Consider the following 25,364-nt stretch of genomic DNA (forward strand, 5'->3'; position numbering starts at 1 on the left):
TGGGTTGAAAGGCTAAGGATTTGGTTGTGATAAATATTGTGGGATAATTGATTGCATTTGTGTGGATAAACCTGGCATCTGTTGATTTTGATCTTGGTAGTCCATCTTGAGCTGTGCAATTAGCACTAGGAAATAACTTTGTTGATATGACATATATCATTTACTTGATATCCAGTTTAAAAATACAGCACACCATTTTTAAATCCCTTTTTAACATCACTGCACTAGTAGTAGGATTGTTTCTGGTTTGTTAGTCGAAATAAAACACTTGTTTTATTTTTATTTATTTTGGCCACTCATAATATTAATAAAACTAATTATATTAATTATCAGTGTAATAATAATTGTAAATCTTCAAATATACAATAAGGTTTAACTAAAAACGCACTAAAATAATTTACATTTTAAAATTATTCACAGCCGAATGTTGCTAACTGCACCAATAGCTATTAAAAAATCTGAAATTCAAATCTGATATATTTGGATCATTTCTTCTTATATCTGCAATAAGAAATTGACCATCTGCATAATATAATACAGCAAAAAGTAATGGCTGTCAGTTCCTTTATAATTTCTATAGTATCCCTTCTGAGAGGTTGAAAGTTCACCATGTTTCCATCCATAGCTTCTAGACAATGTGAAAACTGCCATTTGCTATTAAATTTATTGCTAATTTAGAAAAATTATATGCAATTGTCGTGGAAAAGCTTACCCTTTTTAATGTGAGCCCTGTGCCTACATAGCGTAAAGCAACAATTAATCTGTAAAGAACAATATTGTTTAAATATAAATACATACTGTTAATTCAATCTTTGATTCGTACCTGTTCGCACTGTTGATGCTTTCACTCATAGATGTATTTTTTCCCAATGTCTTCTTGTACACAATTTAGTTTTTATTAGGGCTTTCATTTCATGGAAAAAGTCTAGGTCTAGCCTACATTCTTTCTTTTCTATTTTTTCTGCCTGATATGCCCGAACAGTGGTAATAGGTGCCCTACTTAGTACTTGACAACAAAGTAAAGTCACAACCACAACTGTCCACAAATCCCTTCAGCACTCCTCACTCCAGCCTTTTCATTTCATTTTCAATTTTCATTGTGGATTAGATTAAGTTCAAACAAGTTAGACAACTCTTAATACAGAAAATTTGATCAAACTAGACTGATCGTGAGAACACCGATTTTTAGAATTTCAACAAACTGCAATTGTGACGTCACTTTGACGTACTTCCTCAAGTACGTCAAGTTTGCTCAAACTGTTTGATCAAATTATTTGATGGTGAGACGCGGCCTTAATGTAAATGTATAGGTTAATATCGCTAAATGTTTTAGCTCGACTAGTTTTATTTCTTTTTATCTCACAACTTAATACGTTTTCCATCTTTTGTGCTATTTTGCCGGTTACTAGCGCGCTCATCACTGTATAATAAAATATGTCGTCGCTGTAATTCCAGTGTACTTAGCTGAACATGTAACGATATCCTTCCGCCCGGCATTCACCAGCTCGTCAGAAGAGACCCGTGCGCTCATCAATTCCAATGCACTTTCACTAGACTCCATCCACTCTATTGATGGAAGCCAGGCGTGGGGCCACCGAAATGGTATTTATTTAAAAAGAGAACCGAGGAAGAACAACAGTCTTGCGGCGATCAAGCTCTTAAACTCCCTGACTAACCAGTGTATTGAACAGCTAGGCCAATCTGGGTAGTGGAACTCTGTAGTGAAGAGATGCTCCGCTCGTAATTGAACAGGATCCGTGTAGTGGATATAGTGAATAGTTATTGATATATATTTTGATTGTGTAAGTATAAATAATTTGTACAAATTTTGTACTTACACTTGAGTAAGGTGTAAAGTTGACTTTACATTACATGATTTATCATGTGATTTGTCATATGATTTGGTCATGGAGTCGAATTTACATGTTTACACTGTGTGATTTGTCATATGATGTTGCATTGTTATATGGCTCGTTTTGTCATAAGCATTGTCATGCGGTTCGTCATGGGAAAAATCATATGATAAATCACATGATAAATCACATGATAAATCACGTGACCCGTCAAAATAGCCCGGTCAAAACAGCCCCGTCAAAAAAGGCCCGTCAAAATAGCCCGAACACAAAATAGCCTCGACAAAATAGCCCGCAAACAAAATAGACCCGACTAAATAGATCGCACACAAAATAGCCCCGGTCAAAACAGCCCCGGCTAAAATAGCCCCGGCAAAACAGCCTCTTATAAACAATTACAGAATTAGGATTTATATAAGGTGTCCAAAAACTTTTTTTAATTTAAGTTATTTGACAAAAAGGAAGAATGTATTTAATTTATTTAATTTAAAATGCATTTTACTGTTGCCCGAAAACAGAAAAAAATGTTTATATCATAAATTAATATTGATTTTCGCTTAACTTAAATGTTCAAACTTCCAAGAGGCAGGAAAAACAGGACTCGAGTTCTCTGAAAAGACAATTTTTATTTAATGTGGTTAAGATAAACATCTGAATAGAGGATAATTACCATTTCCGAAAAAATGTATTTTTAAGGAATTATTTCATGATGAATTCTGAAGGGAGCTTTTTTTTCGGGGCCATTTTGTCGGGGCTATTTTGTCGGCGGGCTATTATTCCGCGGCTATTTTGTCTGCAGGCTATTTTGTCGGAGCTTTTTTGACGGGGGTACCGATAAATCATGTAGTGTAAAGTCGACTTAAGGAGGTGCGAGTCTGTGCTTAATTGCTTCTTGTATTGCATTAATAGCATTTTTTTTGATAGTAATAAATACAATTTTATTTTTATTTTGCAGACGTCCGCCAAGGGAGCTTTCTCCGGAATGGGGCGAAGATAGAATACTATTTTATTTTATTATTTTAATTTTAAACTGTACATAAATATCCTCAATACATTTATTTTGTTTTAACCTGTGTTTTACTGAGTCTGTTGTCCTGAAACCTGAAAGAACTACCCGTCACAAACGATTCTAACTAAAAAGAAACAGACCTAGGACTTAAATATTTTGTGTTGGTAACATTTGACGTCACTATGACATGGATGACGTACAACGGTATTTATACTGTACGAACCATACAAATTTTCGATTCCACAAAATGCCTAAAACAACAACGTCAAACTGTCAAACATTGAAACGTCAAAGCATAAAACATAACCTATAATAAATAGCTGACTATCATTACATAGCGCTTTTTGTTATTGCAAATTGTCGGCCCGAGTTATTTTGTACAATGGAGTGTCTACTTGGTATCAAATTTAATGACTACGTTCTTGTTGCTGCAGATATGACTGCAGCGCAAAGCATAATTGTAATGAAAACAGGTAAGTCAGAGAAATAACATCAATATACATAATCATCATATAAGAGACCCTTCCTGCATTATTGGACATAGGTATCCAAAGTTCTCCATTCTCCTTTAGATAGTCTCCAGAAGATTCCCAGTATTATGTATTATTGCAACAGTGTCCCAAAAGATAGCAATACAGTCAGGATAAGAAAACTATTAACCCTCCCTTAGTCGCGTGGTCTACAATCCTAGACCACTCTCCTTTAAGTGGTCGCTAATTGCAGAAAACTGCACATACGTCCCCGTCCCGCTTAGTAGCTGCCACTAATACTTCCAACTTACTCTTCGGTTTGCTAAACACCGCTGATATGTTTGCATTAGGTATTTTTTTACCATTATTCAAAGAGCAGTGGTCTACAACTGTAGACTGTGCGACTAAGGGCGTTCCAGTTTTTAGTTGTGTATAATAAAGCTAATATGTAGCCTGCTGTGTATATAACGCTAATAATATAAATGAAAAAGATTCAAGAAGCGACTTCGTTAAAAACTTAGCATGGGAACTAATTAAACCGCAAATTGAATATGGGTCAACTATACTTTCCCTGCTAAGAGAACTTAGACGACGAGCGCATGTACTGCTCGGAGTTCAAGAAGTCATACCCCTCCCCATAATATTCCAACAAATTATGTGGGACGATGTTGTATTTGTGCACGAATTTGCAATATGTCAACAAGAAGGACATGCCAAAGATGTGACAAATTTGCATGCAAGGATCATCTCAGGGATATTTACACTGAATGTTTGACAGACTAAAATTGTGCCACTTTTACCATTTGATAGTGTTGTTCTTTTTTTTATTTTTAGTTCTATTCTTTATTATTTATCGCTATTGGTCATTCTATAAGTTCAAAGATAAAAAATATTTGTGTTTTTTACTAAGTTGAGCTTATTTTGGGGACCATTTTCATTTAGTTGTGAGTAAAGACCCAAAGAATCATGACCTCGTTTTTAATTTTACCACTGTCAAAATGAGAACAGCCAAGGAACAAAACATATCTAATATCAAAGTACGGACCTAAATAAATATGTTAAGTATTAACCATTAATTTGTTAATTTTGTCAAAATCCGGTATTATACGACAAAAACCTATTGGTCTACAATCTTAGACCGCACAACTAAGCTCATCAGCAATAACTGCGTGCCTAACGTAGGGTTGATTGATTTATATATCATACTTTATTTTTTGTCAGTGTTGCTTCTTCTTCTTAAAGTACCCTCTCCTCAATGAAGTTTGGCTACTACAATTATTGCAAACTCTTGTCTGTATTCAGCTGTTCAAAATTTAGCCCTGCTCATTGATGATAATCTTTTCACTCCTAGTCCTCTTTTTCACTATTAGTTGAGAGTGTTGATACTTATAGGGTTCGTCTTAGCCCCGTATTTATAGTCAGTACTCAAGACTGATCTCGAGATTGGTCTCAGCCAAGACGATCTTACGGCAACGTCGAGCTCAAGACCACGTTCTGTTTTATAAACGAGTCTTCGGCTGATCTCGGCCAAGATTGATCTCGAGGCTAGAAAATTATGGATTTTAAGCAATTTTGACATGGAACACCAACTAAAAACTGTCAATCGTCAAGTTAAATATCTTTACAATGTTTTTATATTTAATTTGTTTTTTGAAAATAGATTATTAAAATGTTTTCAGTTAAATAAATTTTATTTTATTGATTGAAAATTTACATTTTTATTTTTTCTAAATCTTACATGCTATTTTTTCAAAGGTTAATGACCTCTCATAATTTGTTTCCATTTAAGGATTTCTTTTCTTTGTGGTAAAGGATTGTATATTAAAGGAAAGTATAAATATATTCTTTGATATTACTCCAGTATAACAGAATACTGTGATATTACTTTATTCTTGGTTGGGAGTAATGGGGTTTAATGAAATATTCAAAGTTCTAAGAGAAAGCACTGGGAGATATCATTTATTTCTTATGAAAGAAAGCAAAGCAAATAAAACTCTGGTACTTCCTAGTATTACCTGCCTTTTTATTAATGGTGTAAGCTTTCTTCTATGTTTATATTCTTCATCTGACTTACAACAAAGAAGAAACCATGACAGGTGGAACTTGTATAAAATGCAATTACTATTTTCATGGGAATAAGCCTCAATTTAAGTTTGAAATTAAATTTATTTAATGTTTAAATTCTTAAAGACAGTCACATGCTATAAATTTTTTGTGACGGATATTATTGAGTTAAAGTTGATTTTATGTAATCGAATTAACTATATTTTAATAAAATCGTCCCAGGAATGCAACTCATAACTATTGGCGATTTTGTTTTAAAGTCATCTACTCTAAAATGTATAAATATATGTCTGAATGAGTCAGATAAAATTAAATTATTAGAAGAATTTTTATCAAGCAACTACAATATTGATATAAAATATTAACAATCTTACCCAAATAACAGCACAAAAGTAAATATAGCCTATCCATTTCTACTGGACATTAACGCTCCTCCTCCAGTTCTACACTTCTATATCATCCAAATCTCCTTACTGCTTCGAACAACTGGTCTTTCTCTTTTTTTTTTCCTCCAAAAATAATCTCATACATTCAAGTAATGTTGACCTAGCCACCTGACTTTCCATATATATTATTTTTTGCCAGTCCTAACTCAGAACTGCCAGCCCCTACCAGTACTATGTCTATTTTCATTTCATCTTTCTTATTCATTGTTTCAAGTGCCACAAGCATACAATGCCACTTAAAATAACTGCTTCATAATACATTTTTGCATTATAGTTGTCCTATATACATTTTTGACTTCAATCATATACCATCGATCTGCTTACTAGCTTACTCTTAGTAGTATCTTTTCTATTTCTTTTCTTCTTCCCATTTATCAATTATTGCCACTCCTAAATACTTGAATTGGTTGATATTTTCAATTTTGTATGCCTTTGTGCCTGTTTTTAGTGTGAAAAATTTATTCTATTTCATCTCTCCACACATTTCAATACACTTAATATTTTATTTTTGTTTCATTTATAGACATGCAATTTTCTTGCTTCACCTCTCAAGTTTCTAAACAACTTCAGCTTTTTTTCTTGTTAAGAGGACTATGTCATCTGCATAAATAATGGTATACAGTGATGAGCGTGCTATTAACTGGCAAAATGACACAAAATATGGAAACATATAGTACGTTGTGAAATAAAAGGAGATGAAACTAGTAGCGGTGTACAATTATCAATAGGAACCTATAAATTTACATTACATTACATAATTTCCCACCTTTAGACCTCTGTGACAGTTGTCATACTCCTCCCACACATCTAAAGGTGACAAGCTATGTAATGTAAATTTATAGGTTCCTATAGATAATTTTACATTTTTTTTATTTCACAACATATGTTTTCCATTTTTGGCGCTATTTTGCTGGTTATTAGAGTGCTCATCACAGTATTGCTGTTTACACGCCTGGACCTCGGAGGTAATCTACACTATGTCGACATGGTGTTTTTTTATTAGTTGGATTATACACATTGGTTATATATTATCATTAAAATATAGTCATATTGTCTTTCAACTAATTATGGGATATATCAGATTTTTATTAACATCCTAAGTGCTCTAAACTTTGTTGCAAACACACGCTACACACAGTTGCTCGAAATGACATAGTGTAGTTTACCTCCGAGGTCCAGATGTGTAATTAATTTTATATTTGGTAAGGAAAGGTTTGTCAAATAAATACTTATTTAAGAAGAGGGAAACTCATACTCATTTATTTTAAAATAAAATATAAAAAATACATATTAAGAAATAAAATAAAAAATAATATATCTAACATAATACAGATTCAATAATGTATTCTCAGAATAAATAAACAAATTCCAGTTGAACAAGAGAAAGACAGAAGGTTACTATATATTTATATTCCAAAAATATATGGCGAAAGTACAATAGTAGAGTAGCAGTAGACAGGTAGGTAAAATAAACGATGATAAATTGATAAAGCACTGGAAACAAGGATAAAGCACTAGAATCAGGCTAAATAGCATCTAAAATATGAAGACCAGAGAAGATATAATTTTGAACTATATAGGGCATACCACGATCCATATACATTCATCAAAATAGGATCACGTTCTAAGAGGAAAGATGGAAGCATATGAAATATAATTTTGAACTACGATCCATATACATTCATCAAAATAGGACCACATTCTAAGAGGAAGGATGGAAGCATATGAAATATAAAAAAAAAATACTACACTAGGGAGTTTTACTTCATGTTAATTTTACATATGAAATATAATTTTGAACTATACAGGGCATACCACGATCCATATACATTCATCAAAATAGGACCACATTCTAAGAGGAAGGATGGAAGCATATGAAATACTTTCCAAAATAAACACAGAAATGTCAGCTGGGCATATAACGAGAGAAAGACTATAGATTAGATATAAGGAACAAATAAAATAAGACATTGATATTTTAAAAATAAAAAATTGCAAGAACAAATCCTGAAATAGACTGGAATGGAGCTGTATTCCTCAAGAGACCAAAACTCAAATAAAAAGGGTTGTTGAACAATGATCATGATGACATTTTGAGAAATAATAGACAAAAAAATCAAACACAATAAGAGTAGGTATTCAATAATGTATTCTCATGCAAAATATTGTTGAAAAAAATGTCACCAAAAATTTAGAGATTGTTCCACATCATTAACATGTCTATTTACCACCAGATCATTATTTACCTAGATTGTAAGGTACTGCTGTAGCACATATATTATTACAAGACATGTATATAATTTGGTTGTAGACCTTGTTGAAGACAAGGAAACTCTCTTTTCCAGGTTCCAAATAGCTTTTCTACATTTCTTGTTCTCACATGAGTACTATTGTAAAAATATCTTATTTTCTTGATCATTACCTAAAAAGATATTTATGTCTATTAAATAACCTACTATTTATTTAGCAATTATCAATAAATACCTGGCTGTAATACTGGGGTAAGTAGATAGTGTCTGCATGCATACCCACTACTGTCATCTATTCCTATTAATAATCCTGGAATTTCACTTCTTTCCATTTCACAATTTCACTCTTAATGCTCTTAGATCAAATATTGAATGACTTGATAACCTTGTTGTTGAACAATAATATACATAATTTCTCTTCTAGTACCTACAAATTCATTTACATAATAAGAGCCTGAATAACATATATTGTATGTCTTTACAGTACCTGTACATTTTTGGAAAGTGGGCTTCCTCATAAAAACTGGTTATATTCCTATAAGTAGCATAAAACCTTTGTTGTTTAAGTTAATGCGCTGATTCGCTGATGAACTTCAATATTGTAATACTCCATTGTATTTTAGATTATATTTTTATCGCTTTTGTATACTTCCCGGGCGATTGTCTTCTCCAATATTATCAATAAACTCTAAAAATGCTTTTACTTCTTCATACATTTTTATTGTAATTAGAAAAATAAAATTATATGTTGGAACTGAATTAAAAATATTCAAAATTCAAACAATAACAAACAAAGTTAGGTTAGAATCGCGGTCTTGAGGAAGGTCGATCGATGACTTGAGATTCGGCTGTCATTTTACACTTCCCAAGACAGCGTCGTGTCTCGAGATCGATTTATAAAACACAAATTTGGTTCAAGGTCGGTCTTGAGCATCGACGCTGTCTTGAGACTCGACTATAAATACGGGCCTTAGGCTCTTGGATTAAATAATGTTGTGGAGGCTATTATACATATCTATTTGCTGCCTGAATTCTCCCTTTTAAACACTCCACTCTTTCAAAGTCCAAAGGCCATGAGTGCCAGAGTGGCCTAAGTGATAAGAACATTAGGTACTTTACATAATCAAAGAAAATGATCAGAAGCTCATAGGTAACTATCGTCCCATTTCTATTCTTAGTGCTATTCCTAAAGTTTTTGAGAGCATTATTTCCGATTATTTAAGTTATGACTTCTCGCCATTTATAGGGGTCCAACAATTTGGATTTACATCCAAAAAATCTGCAGAATTGGGTCTCATAATTGACTCTGTGTATACTGACTTTTCCAAAGCTTTCGACAAAGTTAATCATGAGCTCTTGATTCATAAACTTTATTTATACGGAGTTGATGGCCTTATATTGAAGTGGCTCAAGAGCTATCTTACGCAAAGATCGCAAATTGTCAGGGTTAATCATTACTATTCTCATACCATCTCTATTACCTCAGGTGTACCACAAGGATCACACTTGGGACCTCTGTTGTTTAATATATTTATCAATGATCTAATACCCTGTTACAAGTGGGTGAAACTTTGTTATTCGCTGATGATTTAAAATGTTTTAAAATAATCACATGTGAGGCTGATTCACTTAGTCTACAAGGTGATATTGATCGCCTATCTAACTGGTGTATGCAAAATGGTATGTGTTTGAATACATCCAAATACCATATTCTTCGTTTCCATCGAACTCATCATCCAATCATCTTCGAATATAGTATAAATAATCTGACATTACATTCTGCCTCTGAAACTAGGAATCTATGTGTGATCCTTGACTCCGCCCTTAGCTATAAATCACACATTTCCAGTACAATACAGAAGTCTATGAAGATGCTTGGCTTTATAAAAAGAACCACCAGAGACTTTACAAACATCTCAGCTATTAAATCCCTTTATTTCTCCCTGGTTAGATCTCATTTTGATTACTGTTCCACAATTTGGTCCCCCTATTACTTTACTCATAAACTGAAACTTCTGTCCAACACAATTTTCTGAGATATACTGCTACTAAGATGCATGTATCCTATGACTATTCTGTATTAGAGCGCATACTGAACTTACCTCCTCTTGAGGTACGCAGAAAACAAAGAGACTTAATAATTTTATTTAAAATTATCAATGGGCTCTGTAATTGCCCTGAGCTTCTCTCCAAAATATCTCTATTTGTCCCCAGTCGTTCGACTAGGCAGGTGCAAACCTTTTATGTCTCTTTTCATAGATTCAATTATTCTGACAACACATTTATTCCTAGAACTCTTCTATTAGCTAACTCATTAAATACCATCGAAATTTTTAATATATCAGTTTCCCGCTTTAAAAATCATATTTCTTCCCTAACTTTTTAATACTTTCGGCCAGAGCTTTTGTATTGTGATTAGTGTTACATGACCTTTATGTATTAGATAACTCAAAACTGTTACACCTTGGAACATTTCTGAATTGATTTAGGTGATATCTTTTGTTTGTAATTGTACTGACCTATATGTTATCTTATTCTTGGAACATTTCTGAATTGATTTAGGTGATATCTTTTGTTTGTAATTGTACTGACCTATATGTTATCTTATTCTTTTTTTTTTTTTTTCTTTTTTTGTAACTGTACTACTCATAGAATTATTTTTGCTCAAACCACTTTGTTATGTTATATTATGATAATTTGTTATATAATTGGTTAACATCAATGTTATATAATTTAGAACACTCTAACATTTATATCTGAATAGGGCTTGCCCGTGAATAAATAAATAAATAAATAAAAGAAGCTAACAATGTTCGATATTTTAGTAATTGTATGTTGACCAATAATCCTTTGTGGTCAACATAAAACTACTCAAACAATAGCAATAGGACATTGTTACCTTCTGATCATTTTCTTTGATTATGTAAAGTAATGGTCTAATTAGTTAGGCTAGTCTGGCTCTCATGGCCTCATATGGTTCTATTGTTACATTTTGCCCTATTCTTTTTTTGCCGTCTTTTTTGTCTGTTAATGCACATAATATTTCGTTTTCTCTTCATTGACCACTAGAACAGTTTTTTGCCTCTCACCCACATATTAATAACACTAAAAATAATTATATTTTTAGATGAAAACAAGCTTCATAAACTTTCCAATAAGCTTGTTATGGCTGTTTCTGGTGAGTCTGGGGATACTACACAGTTTGCAGAGTATATAGCAAAAAATATTCAACTTTACAAAATGAGGAATACCTATGAATTGAGTCCCAAAGAAGCTGCAGCATTTACTAGAAGAAATTTGGCAGATGCACTCAGAAGCAGAGTAAGAGATAATTATTATTTTTTCTAATTGTTCATACCCAAACACTAGAAAACTGTTTTTTTTTTCTAGTGTTTGTGTCTGATCAATGTTCTCACATATTTTTAACACTATTTGCTACATTTTCATGATTGATATAATCATAAAACTTCTCGAAAAACAAAGAGTGTGTGTAGTTTGTATGTACTTAAGAAATTATACTTCTTTGTCACTAGTTAAATAGATTTTAAAAATTTATTCAAAGTTACCTATTTAATCTTAACTCCACCCCCTTAATATAATTTTAGATCTAATAATTCGTTAACAAAAAACTGAACTACCAACTAGTCTACTAAAATGTAAATACCACAAAGATTGATTTTGATTGATTTCACAAGCAGTCACCCATCCAAATACTAACTACGCATGACACTGCTTGACTTCAGTGATTGGATGAGAACCAGTATATTCAGTGTGGTATGGCTGTTGCCGATTATAAATGAAACAAAATGAATTTTTGGGTCTTCTTTACCATTTTTTTCGTGAAACTAAACTTCAATAAAGATTTGCTAATAAATTATTATCAGTAGTAATTGCACAAGAGCTCTAAAATTATCGAATTTTTCTTGAGTGACACTTTGACAGTTTTACGGGCAGCCAAAGTCCGAAAATTGAATTTTTTAAGTTTTTTGGGTTATGATTGAAAATTATTCTCTGAAATCTTCTCTTTCCAACGATATATAACACATTATAGTATGCTTTTTCTCATGAGGATCTTTCAGTGCGTCACAGTTTTTCGATTTCTTTCTAACGCATTAAATTGCATGTGACAGAAAAAAACGCACGTCGGGGATTACATTTCGTCGGTGACATTTATAACATTTATTCTAGTTGTCAATAGATGGCGCTTTAATCGAAAAAAAAATTATTTACGAATTATATAATCTGTTCAATTTATAAGACTATACAAATCAAAGAAAATACTATTTTATAAATGCAATAAACACAATTGATTTGATCTTATGCCAAATTGCAAATAAAATGTGACAACTGTCAGATTTAACTAAAATGTCATGTCACTAAAATGTATATTATCATGGACTTACCTTTTTTTCTATCATTTGTGACGCACTGAAAAATGCTCATGAAAAGAAGCATATAAAATATCCATGGTTACAAAACTATTTGTTTTCTGAACGTCTGCACTCAACTTACCATGTACCGGTAGCGTTATAGCCTATTACGAGTGTTTTATGTTTTTGCGATTTGATGTCAGATATCTCTGGTTCCTTAGATGATAGAAGGTCCAAATTTTTACAGTAATTGTAGATAGATAATATCTAGTCCCGCGTAAATTTTTATTGAAAAATGTACAAAAACAAGTAAAATAAAAAATAAAATCGTAAACTTTTTTGGGTTTTTTTTGTAAGAGTATTTTAAAAAAATTTAAAATAAAATGTTTCTTTCGCTCTAACTTTACAAAAATCTACGCGGGACTAAACAATACATGTAGTTTCAAAATAAAACAAAAATTAGGTCTCTAAGTGCTTTGGTTACAGAGCTATATGACATAATGTTAACATTGTCGTTAAATGGGACTTTGGGTGCCCTTAATTTCACGACCCGAAGGGGAGTGAAATTATGTCAAAGTGTCACGAGGGCAAAAATTCGATAATAATTTTAGAGATCGAGTGCAATTTGCTGCGATTATTTCATGAATAAAACTGTTCAAAACCAAAATTTTATTGTAATTTATTTATGTAAATACAAATTAGTACAATTAAACACACAGTTGTTATAAAAATTTGACGGTTGAAAGTCATCACTTTTATAATTTTTAAAACATTAATTGTCATTGTACCGTATATTGCCTTGTATACCGTACGTAGGCCCTAGATATAGCAGACTACCCTGCTATACTCCCAAAGCCACGTGAGCGGTATAAAACGGGAGACTATTATTATTTATTTAATTGTCATTACCGTCACTGAATGTATTTTTTCGTAGCAACGAAAGGCATCTGACGTAATATACTTGACGACGGGAAATTATCAAAAATTATCGATTTAATTTAGATTTCTGTAGCTTTCTATTGGTCAGAATCTCCTATGAATGAAATAATCACTTTAATTTTTATTTCTGTAGCTTTCTATTGGTCAGAATCTTCTATGAATGAAATAATCAGTAAATATCTACTGATATCTATTTGCACTGATACATAACTTGAAAGATTTAGCAATTAACTTCAGTCTGTCATTTTTATCTTGTTGGTGTACACGGTCTTTAGACTGTCGTTTTTATAAAAATTCACTCTTGACATTTTTTCCAATCACTCCTAAAGAAGTATAACTTCAGAAATTACATTTTCAACATTTTTCAAGTAATTCAATAACACGTTGATGGACGGTGTGTCAAATGTATAAGCAAGTGTTGTGACATTATATGGATTTTGCAAAGTAGAATAGGGAAATTTCTGAATTTCTTTTAGCGCTTATAGATTATGGAAACAATGAGTTTTTTAACATTTTCGTAAACATGTGGACGACGACCATGGATGCTGTGTAACATTTTACCATTTTTACGGTCTACCGATTTTTTGTCACAACTCGTTATTTTAAAAATGTTGTCTATACTGCCTTCCTCAATTAAAACGCGGTATCCGCAAAAAAATTGAAAGTCGAGTTTTTGCTATATGTGGTTTCCTTGTGACTTTATTTATCCTTCTGCAATGTCTGAAAGCCGTATCATTTTATTTACTACCAAAATAAACAAATTGGAATATGCTGTCAACACATATCGAGTCCTGAGAAAAATACTTTGAGGGCCGACTTGTCGGTTTTAAGTTGGCTGCACATACCGCGTTTTATTTGAGGACAGCAGTATAGATGTTGTGTCACATTACATCAATGGAAATTAGATGTCTATAGACTTTCTGGTTGTCAATGTGTTAAATATTCAATATGATTCAAACCTATAAAGATTTTGGTCCTTTGTTTTTATAATTTAAAGGTGAAAACTTCGAATTTTTAATGATTTACAGGTCACACATCCCTTTCTAAACCATAACTCAAAGTATTGAAATTTTACAGGAGAGCGAAAACAAAATATTTGCTTTAATTATTTCCTACTATATTGTGTGTTCTAGTTCTAGTCTGTCTAGCAATTTTAGTACAGTGGAACCTCGATAACTCGGATTAATCGGGACCGCGGCCGATCCGGCTTATCGAAAATCCGGGTTAGCCGGAGAATATGGTAAAAATTAATAAAATACGGTATACTTACAGATAAACTCCGTTTGAATTGAAATAACTTGAAATATATATAAATATGCACAGTACCTCCTACACATCTAAATTACTAAAAACACGCAAACACAAACAACGTAAACAAACGGAACCAACAATATACAAGACTGTACTACACACAATACAGTCACAATCGATGTGATGTTATTTTTAAGAACAGTGAAAACTAAAGACCATTGTTTGAAAAAGAATTTTTTAAATAGGTAGTCTTTTAGTCTTTTTAAACAATGCTGTTTGAAATATATATTGTTTCTGCCGGCGCGGCGTGTGCCATGAGTCATTTTTACTATCGTATAGTTCAAATTACACAAATACACATTATCTCTCAAATAATATATTACATACATTTTTATTGCTGAAATGTTTATCTGATAATTAACTATGTATTTTGATAGGAAATAAGCCACAATTAAATTGAAAAATAATTTTATTAACATTTCGACGCCCAAATCGGGTGTCGTTGTCAAAATACAAAATACTGAAAATCAAAATCTGATAAAAATCGGTCCGGGTTAGCCGGACTTCCGGGTTATCGGGGGCCGACATATCGGGGTTCCACTTTAATTATTTTTGTTGTGAATTTAGTTACATTTTGACATATTAGACTTGGCTGGAAATTACTATACAACCAAAAACAGGTGCTCATAGCCAATATCAAAATGGGTCTGAGTTGACCGAACAGAGTTTATATGTCATTGTCTTTATTGTGTAACAATTCGATTTGCAATACTTTTTCCAGAAAAAAACAGTGAAAACACATTGGTTATTATAGTTATTTTTTTAATTATGTAATATGTTTTTCACAGCTAACTAGCTCTCCTTCGTGTTACAAGTTCAAGTGATACTGTTTGTACTGGACCATAAGCTTTGATTTTTAATTGTTACAATTATCATTTCGCTCCATCTACTGAAGTGCTTTTAAGGTTGCCATATTACAGTTTTCTGGGGAAAAGATGAGGCATAATGTATTTGATTGGTGAAATAAATACCAAAATAAAATTTTTTGAGTTAGTACACTTTTGAATGGGATGTGCGATGTATTTGTAATTATATCCTAATTTGTTTATTTTCAATTTACTTTATTATTTTAGTCTTTTACATTTTAGAGTGCATACCATGTAAACCTTCTTCTAGCTGGATATGATGACAAAGAAGGTCCTCAGCTATATTACATGGACTACCTAGCATCCATAGCAAGCGTTGATTATGCTGCTCATGGTTATGGAGGATTCTTTTCACTGTCAATTATGGATCGTAATTATCGGCAGAACCTTAGTAAAGAAGAAGGTTACGAACTTTTGAAAAAATGTGTGAAAGAAGTTCAGAAAAGATTGATCATCAATTTGCCTAACTTTAAGGTGCAGTGTGTTGATAAAAATGGCATCCAGGATATGCCTAATATCACTGCTAAGGATTTGGTTTAATTTAGTTTGATATAAGTTATGTATTTTTTTATTATTAAATAAACTGAATTTTCTTGTATTTTCTACCATTATTGTAGCATTTATTTCTATAGTAGGACAAGAAATTAGATAGGGTGGTATATGCTTGTAACAAAATTTACTAATTATACGGTAAACGCCACCCTACTAGATACATAGGAACATTGAGCTATTACAGTCATGGACCCTTCATTTGTTGCAGTGTTTGTTTTTATTTCAGAAAATGTATAGAAACTGAATATAGAACATATGTAGTAACAAATAATAGATCAGCTGTATTAAATATGGCTGATCTAATTTTGATGTTTATAGTTGTCATTTTGTTAAAGTTGTAAAAGTTTTAAAGTAAATATATATAATAATAAATATGGTGTTTGAATAAAGTTATTTTTTCTACGACCGTTTAATAATATGCTCATTATTCACTCTTTTTGAATAGATAATAACACCCATTACTTTACCCGTGAGTAATAGTTCATCACACACGGACTGAACTTACTCACGGGTTGAAGTTAGATTCAAGTGGTGCATGGCACTTTTACTAATATACTTATTATTAGCAAATAAAATTACTTAAACTTTATTAAAATAATCATTGTAATATATATCAAAAATTAACTTCGAAAAATGTTTAAAGGATTTTTAACTGTAACAATGATCAGTATATTTTTAACATTTAAATTTCAACATTTGACATTTTACGATTGACGTTATTAAAAGGTAAACATAAACAATGGACACTAATTCCGTAAAAGGGTTTACGGATATAAAATTTATACCAATGAATTGTGTTTCACTTACTGTTGATTGTACAATAGATTTTTATTAGGGGCAAACGTTATTTTTCATGTAATTGCCTTAAAATATGTCTTATTTTTAAAAGCCACCTCCATTACCTATATACCTACCATGACACTAATGACATTTCTATAATTCTAACAGTGTTGCCATAGTTATACAAAATATGTCTTCTTATGAAAAATAAAATCTAAAACAATTATTTTGAATAGTTTCTTGACAGTAACATGACAGGGATGAAAGTCACATCTGAGAACGGACCGGATTAGCTCATAAGCATAGCAATTAAGTACCTACCCATGTATCTAGTAGTGTGGCACTTACTGTATATAAGTAATATCTGTTCACACCATTGCAACGACTCCCTTTATATTTTAAGTAATATCAACGATGTGGGTATTTCAAGACTTCTTCTTTACGTGCCATCTCCGCGACGAAGGTTGGTAATCATCATTGCTATTCTCACTTTTGACACTACAGCCCGAAAGAGTTCAGTTGCGCTGCATCCAAACCATTCTCTGAGATTTCTCAGCCAGGACATTTTGCTCCTACGTATGTTGCGCCTTCCTTGAATCTTTCCCTGCACAATTATTTTAGGAGTTCATATCTGTCACCACGTGTTATATGACCCAAGTATTGAAGTTTTCTTATTTTGATGGAATCCAGTGTCTCCCTGCTGTTCTGTATTCTCCTTAGTACTTCCTCATTGGTTATTCTGCCTGTCCAGGAGATTCTTAGCATTCTTCGATACGTCTACATCTCAAATGCTTCCAGTCTATTGAGGCATTGTTTAGTGAGAGTCCATGTCTCCACACCATACAAAAGAACAGAAAATACATAACATTTTAGTACTCGCTTTCTAAGATTTAGGCTGAGGTCTCTACTGCATAATATTAGTGAATGCACTTCTAGCCTTTTCTATTCTAATTCGGATTTCTTTGGTATAATCGTTTGTTTCACTAATGTTTGTCCCTAAATAGTTATAATTCTGAACTCGTTTTATTATTTACGTGTAGATTGATGTTTCTATTATTTTTCTTTGATATAATCATGAATTTCAAGACTAGTCAAACATAACAAAAATTTTCAGGGCTTTCAACATTGCCAAGCAAATGAACTGTAGTTTTTTTTCAAGGGACATGTTATCACTATTTTGTTAGAGAATGGTAGAACCGTTAATGCTGAATGATATAAAAGCATTTGCTTACCAAAAGTGATGAGCTCCACAAAAACAACCGGAATTGTCGCAAATGTCTTGCATCAGGCTCATATAACATCCGAATATTTGAAGGCAAAAAACATCAATTTGGTGGGCCATCCTGCATAGTCTTGACTTGGTATCATTTAATTTATTTTTTTAAGACGCCATATGAGGCGGTCAAAGTGTAGTAAATTATTTTGGACTGATATAAATGATTTGTGGTTTGTTCGAATGCAAAAGTGTATTGATCTGAAAAGCAAATACTTTGAACAACAATAATTCTGAGTTTTCCCAAAATATGTCTTTCTCCTATTATTTTGCAAAACTTATAATTGAGAAAGTCAACTCAATGTGAAGACATAGAATTTTATTTAACAACCTACGTGCTTCGTGGAAGGTCATATAATGCCTTAGGGCAGATCCTTAGGGATTTCACCCATCCTTTGGATTTAATATTTAACATTCTAATGCAGTGATGGGCAAAGTACGGCCCGCGGGTCAACTCCGGCCCGCGAAAGTATTTAATCCGGCCCGCCGAGGGTCCATCGATATGGACAATATACATATATATCTTTAACACAAAAACCATTTTTTCTATAATTCTGGCACTACCTTATTTTTATGCAGAAACATTTTTTTTATCTTTAAACCGTTTTAATGCCCGTTCATTTTTTGTGCGTATTTCTTTTCTCTTTATAAATTATATAAAATCTGGCAACTGTGCAGTGTAGTACAACCCTCGCCACTCACAGCGGACGGGATGATCGCATCGTGCCAAAAGCTTAGATGGCTCGGCTGAAAAGAGAAAGATTTTACGGGCATTCTATGTAAGTGACAGAGATAGAGCTTAATTTTAATACACGTTTAATGAGACTATGTTAATTATGAGACTATTCGTGCCTGGCTCGACAAGGAAGATCTAATATTTTTTACCATGCTCATCATAGTGAATAGTGGATCGTAGATCCAAAAAGATTCTCGTACAGGGTAGTACATTAAATTTTCGAGTTTTTTTACGCGCTCGCTCGCTCGTTTTTGTATTTTTAATTATTACATTTTTAATGATTAAACTTTTTATTATAAACTATTTTTAAGTAATTTAAAATTTTTAATAAAAACCCGAGTTAAATTTAGCTTATCGTGATAGTCTAATTAAATACAATGAACAAGAAGTGGACAAAGAATCGATATGTTTTGAATCAAATTAAAAATTATATCAATATGGTTTTGTGGAGCTTTCGAGTTAGTTTTGAGAAATCACGACGAAAAGGAAAATTCAGAAAATAGAGGCATCTTTATGGAACTGTTCAACGTTAGCCGAATTAGACAACGACTTAGGTTCATATTCAAAGTTCCATATCTTCAAAAGCATGTACCTCAAAACTCCGGCATGCGGGGCTCTGGTGGAGTGGACTGCAATTCCCTAGCTACTCGTGGGAACAATATGGACAAAAATATGGAAACCAATATTCACGAACAACCCGTAGTAGAAAGCCCCGAAGGCACTACTACGCAGATAGCGAAACCGACCACAAGGAAGGCAGTCAGAGTCACCTCCTTAGAGGAGGTGGATCTGATGACAGACGAGGAGGTCCTTCATGCCAGGCTGGCTGGGGCCTCCAAGAAGAAGGTAAAAGATCTGGTGGGAAAAGGCCAGGATTACATTGAAGCCAAACGCTCGGTGATCAAGACCAATTTTACCAAGGTCTTTGGACGACAGGAGGGCAGTGCCGCTAAGTCTAAAGAGAAGGCGGAGCAAAAGCTGGAAATGGAAATGGCTACGCAAAAGCCTACAAAGAAACGGCAAAGGTCGGACCACAGCACGCCGCCAGCGGAAGTCAAAAAGAGGCCGAGAAAGTCAGAAATGACTTTTACACAAGCCCTTTGCTCGGCAAAGGTGGCGGTAGTATGTGATGGCTTCCCCGAAGTCAAGATGGAACCCACAAAGCTTAAGGCAGTGCAAACATCCATCTTGGAGGCTTTGGAGAGAACGCCAGAAGGAGGGCCGCAAATCAGGCTGCTAAAGAGCACGTTCAAACCCGGTTACCTGGTAATGACGTGCGCGGATAGTGCAAGCGCACAATGGCTCATCGACACTGCTCCCGCTCTAAAGCCTTGGGAAGGTGCAAACCTCCAGGCTAAGGACGAGAGTGAAGTCGAGAGGCCGTGTTCTTGCACTGTCTACATCCCAGACGAGGACGGAAAGAGGTTGGAGGCGGAAAGTGTGCTGACTCGATTAAGGGTCAGCAACCGAAAGCTCAACACTCTTTTATGGACCGTTTTGGGCAAAACACCTGCAGGAAAAGGGCAGGTATGGGTCCTCTCAATGGACAAAGAGTCCTTTGAGGAACTCAAAAAACTTCAAATGTGTCCTTACTTTGGCATAGGAAGAATTAAATTTCGTGTCAAGGATGATGGGCACATTGAGAAGGTTGCAGAGGCCGGACCAAGGGGGTTGCAAGGCGTAACTGCCACAACCTCGGCAGTTAAGTCTAAGCAAAAAAGAAAAGAAGTCAAACCTTCAGAGGCGCAAAGCTCTAAAGTAGCGTCAAAGAAGGTTAAGACTTCGAGCAAAAGCAAGGCTCCCCCTAAGGATGATAAGTCAAGGGAAGGAGCAAAAGAAGGAAAAATCCCGGAAGAAGTCCGCACCGACTTGCAGGGGAGTGCTACAGACCCGCCCAGAAGGCTAGAAGCCACTGAGCGTGTGGTCTCTCCCATGGAAGGGGTAGAGGACACGGGAAAACCCGAAAGATAGCCTTCAATTTAGAGGAAGGCAGAATAAAGATCCTGCAGGTCAACCTACATCATGCCAAATCTGCGTCGGCGGTTTTGTGCAGAAGGTTTGATATGGAAGGCCTGGACTTGGCCCTACTGCAGGAACCATGGCTCCACGGAGGGAGAGTTGCAGGCTTAAAGCCGCAACAAGGTAAGTTACTATACGATGCGAAAGGAGAGACACCTCGAGCATGCATTGTATATGGCAACGAAGTAAACTGTACACTGATTCCGGATCTTTGCTGCGGAGACTTTGTTACAGGTATTCTAACCGCTTCCACCGAGGAAGGTAGTAAAAGATGGTTGGTCTATTCTGCCTACTTCGCTGGAGAGAAGGTCTTCCGCCCAGGCATAGTAGAGGACGTTATAACCTACAGTCGAAGGGAGAACCTTCATCTAATACTGGGATGTGATGCCAATGCCCACCATCTGGCATGGGGGAGTACGAACATCAATAGTCGAGGTGAGTCTTTACTACAGTTCATCTTAAGCATGGGTTTAGAAATAGCCAATATAGGAAATAAACCTACCTTCGTTACGGCCACGCGCAGAGAAGTCTTAGATGTAACACTTTGCAGTGAAAAAACGTATGATACTATAAAGAATTGGCATGTGTCAGAGGAACCTTCATGTTCCGATCATAGGCACATTCGATTCGATTTAGCTACTTCGATTCGAATGGTGGCAAGATTCAGGAACCCGAGAGAGACGGATTGGGAAGGCTATAGAGGCTCACTCGAGAAGTCTCTCGAGGGAGGAATCGGCACCATAAGAGATAGGGAAGATCTCGAGCTGGCAATTGAAACGGTGAGCGGAGCTGTTCTGACCTCTTACCAGGAGAATTGTCCAGAGAGAGAAAAGAAAGGAAAGAAAAACACACCCTGGTGGAATGAACACTTACAAAAGCTTAGGGCAGATGTAAGAAGGCTATTCAATAAAGCCAAATTCAACCAGGAGTGGTCCATATATAGAGAAAAACTGACGCAATACAATAAGGAGATCCGAAAAGCCAAAAGAGACTCGTGGCGAAAGTTCTGCGAGGAAGTCGAACAGGCTCCCGCATGCTCCAGAATCCACAAGGTCCTGGCTAAGGATGGTATTGTGAATCAGGTCGGCCTCTTGAAGAAAGAGGACGAAACGTATGTGGAAACCCTGGAGGAAAGCTTAATAATGCTCACCAAGGCACATTTCCCCGGCTCATCTATTGACAATAATCCTCCGGTAGAGCTAGCTTATCCCAGAAGGCCTACTAAGGCGGACTGGAAATTAGCTACCGACATCACGAGACCGGAAAAAGTCAGGTGGGCGATCAATAAATTCCAGCCATATAAATCACCTGGAATGGACGGGATCTATCCAGCCTTCCTACAGAAGGGACAGGATGTGATTATCCCGCATCTAACAAAGATCTTTAAAGCTAGTTTGGCATGGAGATATATTCCAACTGCATGGCGAAGGGTGAAAGTCACATATATCCCCAAGGTTGGTAGGGTAATGGACCAGACCCCCAAGTCATACAGACCAATAAGTCTATCCTCTTTCCTAGCAAAAACGCTGGAAAGATTGATAGACAGGTATATTAGGGACGATGTGCTGATGGAAAAACCACTTAGCGATCGTCAATATGCATACCAGCCAGGAAAGTCAACTGACTTGGCACTGGATGATCTTAACAGACTGCTCTCAAAGTCGCTAGATGACACAGAGATAGCGGTGGCGACGTTTCTGGACGTGGAGGGAGCATTTAATAACGTCTCCTTCGAGTCTGTAACGGAAGCGCTTAAAAGGAGAGGAGTTCCTGCCTTCATATGCGAGTGGACAAAGACGACCTTAGCAAATAGGATCATGGTGTCCTCGTTAGGTGAAGCCACCATTGAAGCGAAGGCAGTAAGCGGCTGCCCACAAGGAGGAGTTCTATCCCCATTACTGTGGGCAACGCTTATGGACGACCTACTTAACACGCTGTCCAGGGAGGGTTTTTACTGTCTGGGATATGCGGACGACTTGGTAATTGTAGTTCGAGGACGCTTTACCAAAGTAATTTCAGAGAGACTTCAAGTCGCTCTGAGGATGGTGGACAGCTGGTGTGAGAAAGAAGGCCTGAAGGTTAACCCTCAAAAAACATCCGTTGTTCCCTTCACCAGGAAAAGAGCACTGCAAGGCTTACAGCCACTAGCGCTCAAGGGAGTAGAAATCCCATTCACAAGTCAGGCCAAGTACTTAGGTGTAATATTCGACCAGAGGCTGACATGGAATGCACACATTCAAAAAGTCACACAGAAGGCCATTATGGCCCTGAACAGATGTAGACGAATGTGTGGCAAGAATTGGGGGTTAAATCCTAAAATGAACCTCTGGCTATACACAAGGGTTATAAGGCCCATGCTAACTTACGGTTCAGTGGCGTGGTGGAACAAAACGCAACAGTCCGGGGCGATTCGATTGCTCAGTAGCACACAAAGACTTGCATGCTTGAGTGTTACGGGAGCCATGAGAACAGTCCCAACGGACGCGCTAGAAGTTATACTAAACCTACCACCTCTACATATATACATACAGAGTGAAGCCAGATCAACAGTACATCGGTTGATCCAGGGCCAAGCTCCAATAAGTATGATGCAGGGAACTGATAACTTAAGGCTATACCAGGACATAAAGGCAGACCCCGTTCTAGGAATGCCTGTAGACCGAATGGTTACGAGGTATAGTTTTAACAAAAATTTTCAAGTCACAATACCAAAAAGAGAGGACTGGGAAGCTGGTCCGCCGATAACGGCAAACTCAATATGGTATACGGACGGCTCCAAAACCGATATAGGTACAGGGGCTGGAATATATGGCTTAAAACCAAGGACGGAAGTCCGGGTATGTCTAGGGACATATGCGACCGTATTTCAAGCCGAAGTAGCTGCTATACAAAGGTGCGCTATGGAACTAATCAGTCGGAATCTAGATAACGACTCCATCGTTATCTATTCGGATAGTCAAGCGGCTCTGAAGGCTCTCAGTTCGGTACAGGTCGATTCATGGCTGGTATGGAACTGTTTGAGTGTCCTCTCTCAGGTGGGAAGTCGAAACAGATTGACACTTGCCTGGGTGCCGGGACATAAGGGTTATCGTGGCAACGAGAAGGCCGATGAATTGGCCCGAGAAGGCGCATCTACGCCACTGGTTGGTCCGGAACCCGTCTTTGGAATCACAAATACGATAAAAAGAGCAGCTATACAAAAATGGGCGCAACAGAGGTCTCTTGAATGGTGGAACAACTCCCCAGGACAGAGGCAGGCCAAACAGTTCATCAAAGGACATTCGGCTAAATTTACAACAGACTTACTTTCGCGCAGTCGAAGCACTGTCAGAATGATAGTGGGTCTGCTGACTGGACACTGTAGACTCAATAGACACTTGAGTCTCATAGGCCTGACAGAAGAGGACACCTGTCGGTTCTGTCTGGAAGAAGAGGAAACCGCTCTACACGTTCTGTGTCATTGCGAAGGTCTCGCACGAGTGCGGTTTCTAGAACTCGGTGAGGAAAAACCGGAAGCACCAGGCTACATGAAAAGGCCACTATCAAGGCTGTTAAGTCTCATTAAGAGGACTAAGCTAGATGAAGTGCTTTAAAAGAAAGGGGAAACACAATAGATCTACTAAGGTCGCAGTGTATCAGGCTCTATTGGCCGCCCCATTTTCTACATTCTACATTCTAGGTTCATATTCAAAGTTCCATATCTTCAAAAGCATGTACCTCAAAACAACACAAAATGAACTCCTTCAGTGCATCTTAGATGTTTATCACGAGGAAATAAGGAAATAAATTGAAAATTATCTTTGTGTTGCAGTGATTGACGATGAAACGACAGACGTCGCGTCGCTGGTGAATTTCTGTTAAGTTATAGTTTTCCGATATTTGTGTAAAGGGCGATAAGTTGAGAGATTTTACTTGTTGGACGGACATGATGCCAAATCAATCACTGAATGCATTTTAAATGTTTAAATTTCTTGACATCCCAGAAATGGTATATACCTACATAGTGTAAAAGTATCCGTACCTATTTTTTTAAATTTCTATTTTATACCTTTTTTGACAATATCGTGAACCCGTCACTAAAAATTTAGGCAGCTGCCCGAATTCTGGCACTACCTACTTAAAGTGATACGAGCCGCCACTGCCCTACTGTAGAATTTTTTGAACTTTGTGGCCCCCATTAAAAAAGTTTGCCCCAGCTACAGGAAACTCTTCCTGGTGGATTTTAAACATCATAGAAGTTTTCATGGACTTTCGTCCCTCGATAATAATGTAATCTTTCATTCTGCGTTTAAATTTTAAAAAAATACTTATTAGTTTTCTCGGGATTTGAAAAAAAAATGAATGCATTTAAAAAGCATTGACCCGAAATATTGCGCCTACGCTCTTAAAGTTACAGGTTCACTTCGTTGGTCGAAATAAAACACAAA

The 25,364-nt window shown here is 35.6% G+C and overlaps 1 protein-coding gene across 1 annotated transcript; it reads left to right on the forward strand.

Moving 5' to 3' along the window:
• Positions 1-3,126: 3,126 nt before the first annotated feature.
• Positions 3,127-16,175, forward strand: LOC126883507 (proteasome subunit beta type-2-like). Its single transcript, XM_050649116.1, has 3 exons — positions 3,127-3,335; positions 11,219-11,412; positions 15,800-16,175. Exons 1-3 carry the CDS (start codon positions 3,245-3,247, stop codon positions 16,115-16,117), a joined length of 603 nt encoding a protein of 200 aa, XP_050505073.1. The 5' UTR covers positions 3,127-3,244; the 3' UTR covers positions 16,118-16,175.
• The last annotated feature ends 9,189 nt before the right edge of the window (positions 16,176-25,364 follow it).

The sequence above is a fragment of the Diabrotica virgifera genome, chromosome 4 (assembly GCF_917563875.1).
Source record: "Diabrotica virgifera virgifera chromosome 4, PGI_DIABVI_V3a".
NCBI lineage: Eukaryota > Metazoa > Arthropoda > Insecta > Coleoptera > Chrysomelidae > Diabrotica > Diabrotica virgifera.

Coding starts and splice junctions, on each gene's coding strand:
- LOC126883507 (XM_050649116.1), top strand. CDS start 3,245: ATGGAGTGTCTACTTGGTATCAAATTTAATGACTACGTTCTTGTTGCT. Junction 3,336..11,218: donor CATAATTGTAATGAAAACAG/GTAAGTCAGAGA, acceptor TTATATTTTTAG/ATGAAAACAAGCTTCATAAA. Junction 11,413..15,799: donor CAGATGCACTCAGAAGCAGA/GTAAGAGATAAT, acceptor TTTACATTTTAG/AGTGCATACCATGTAAACCT.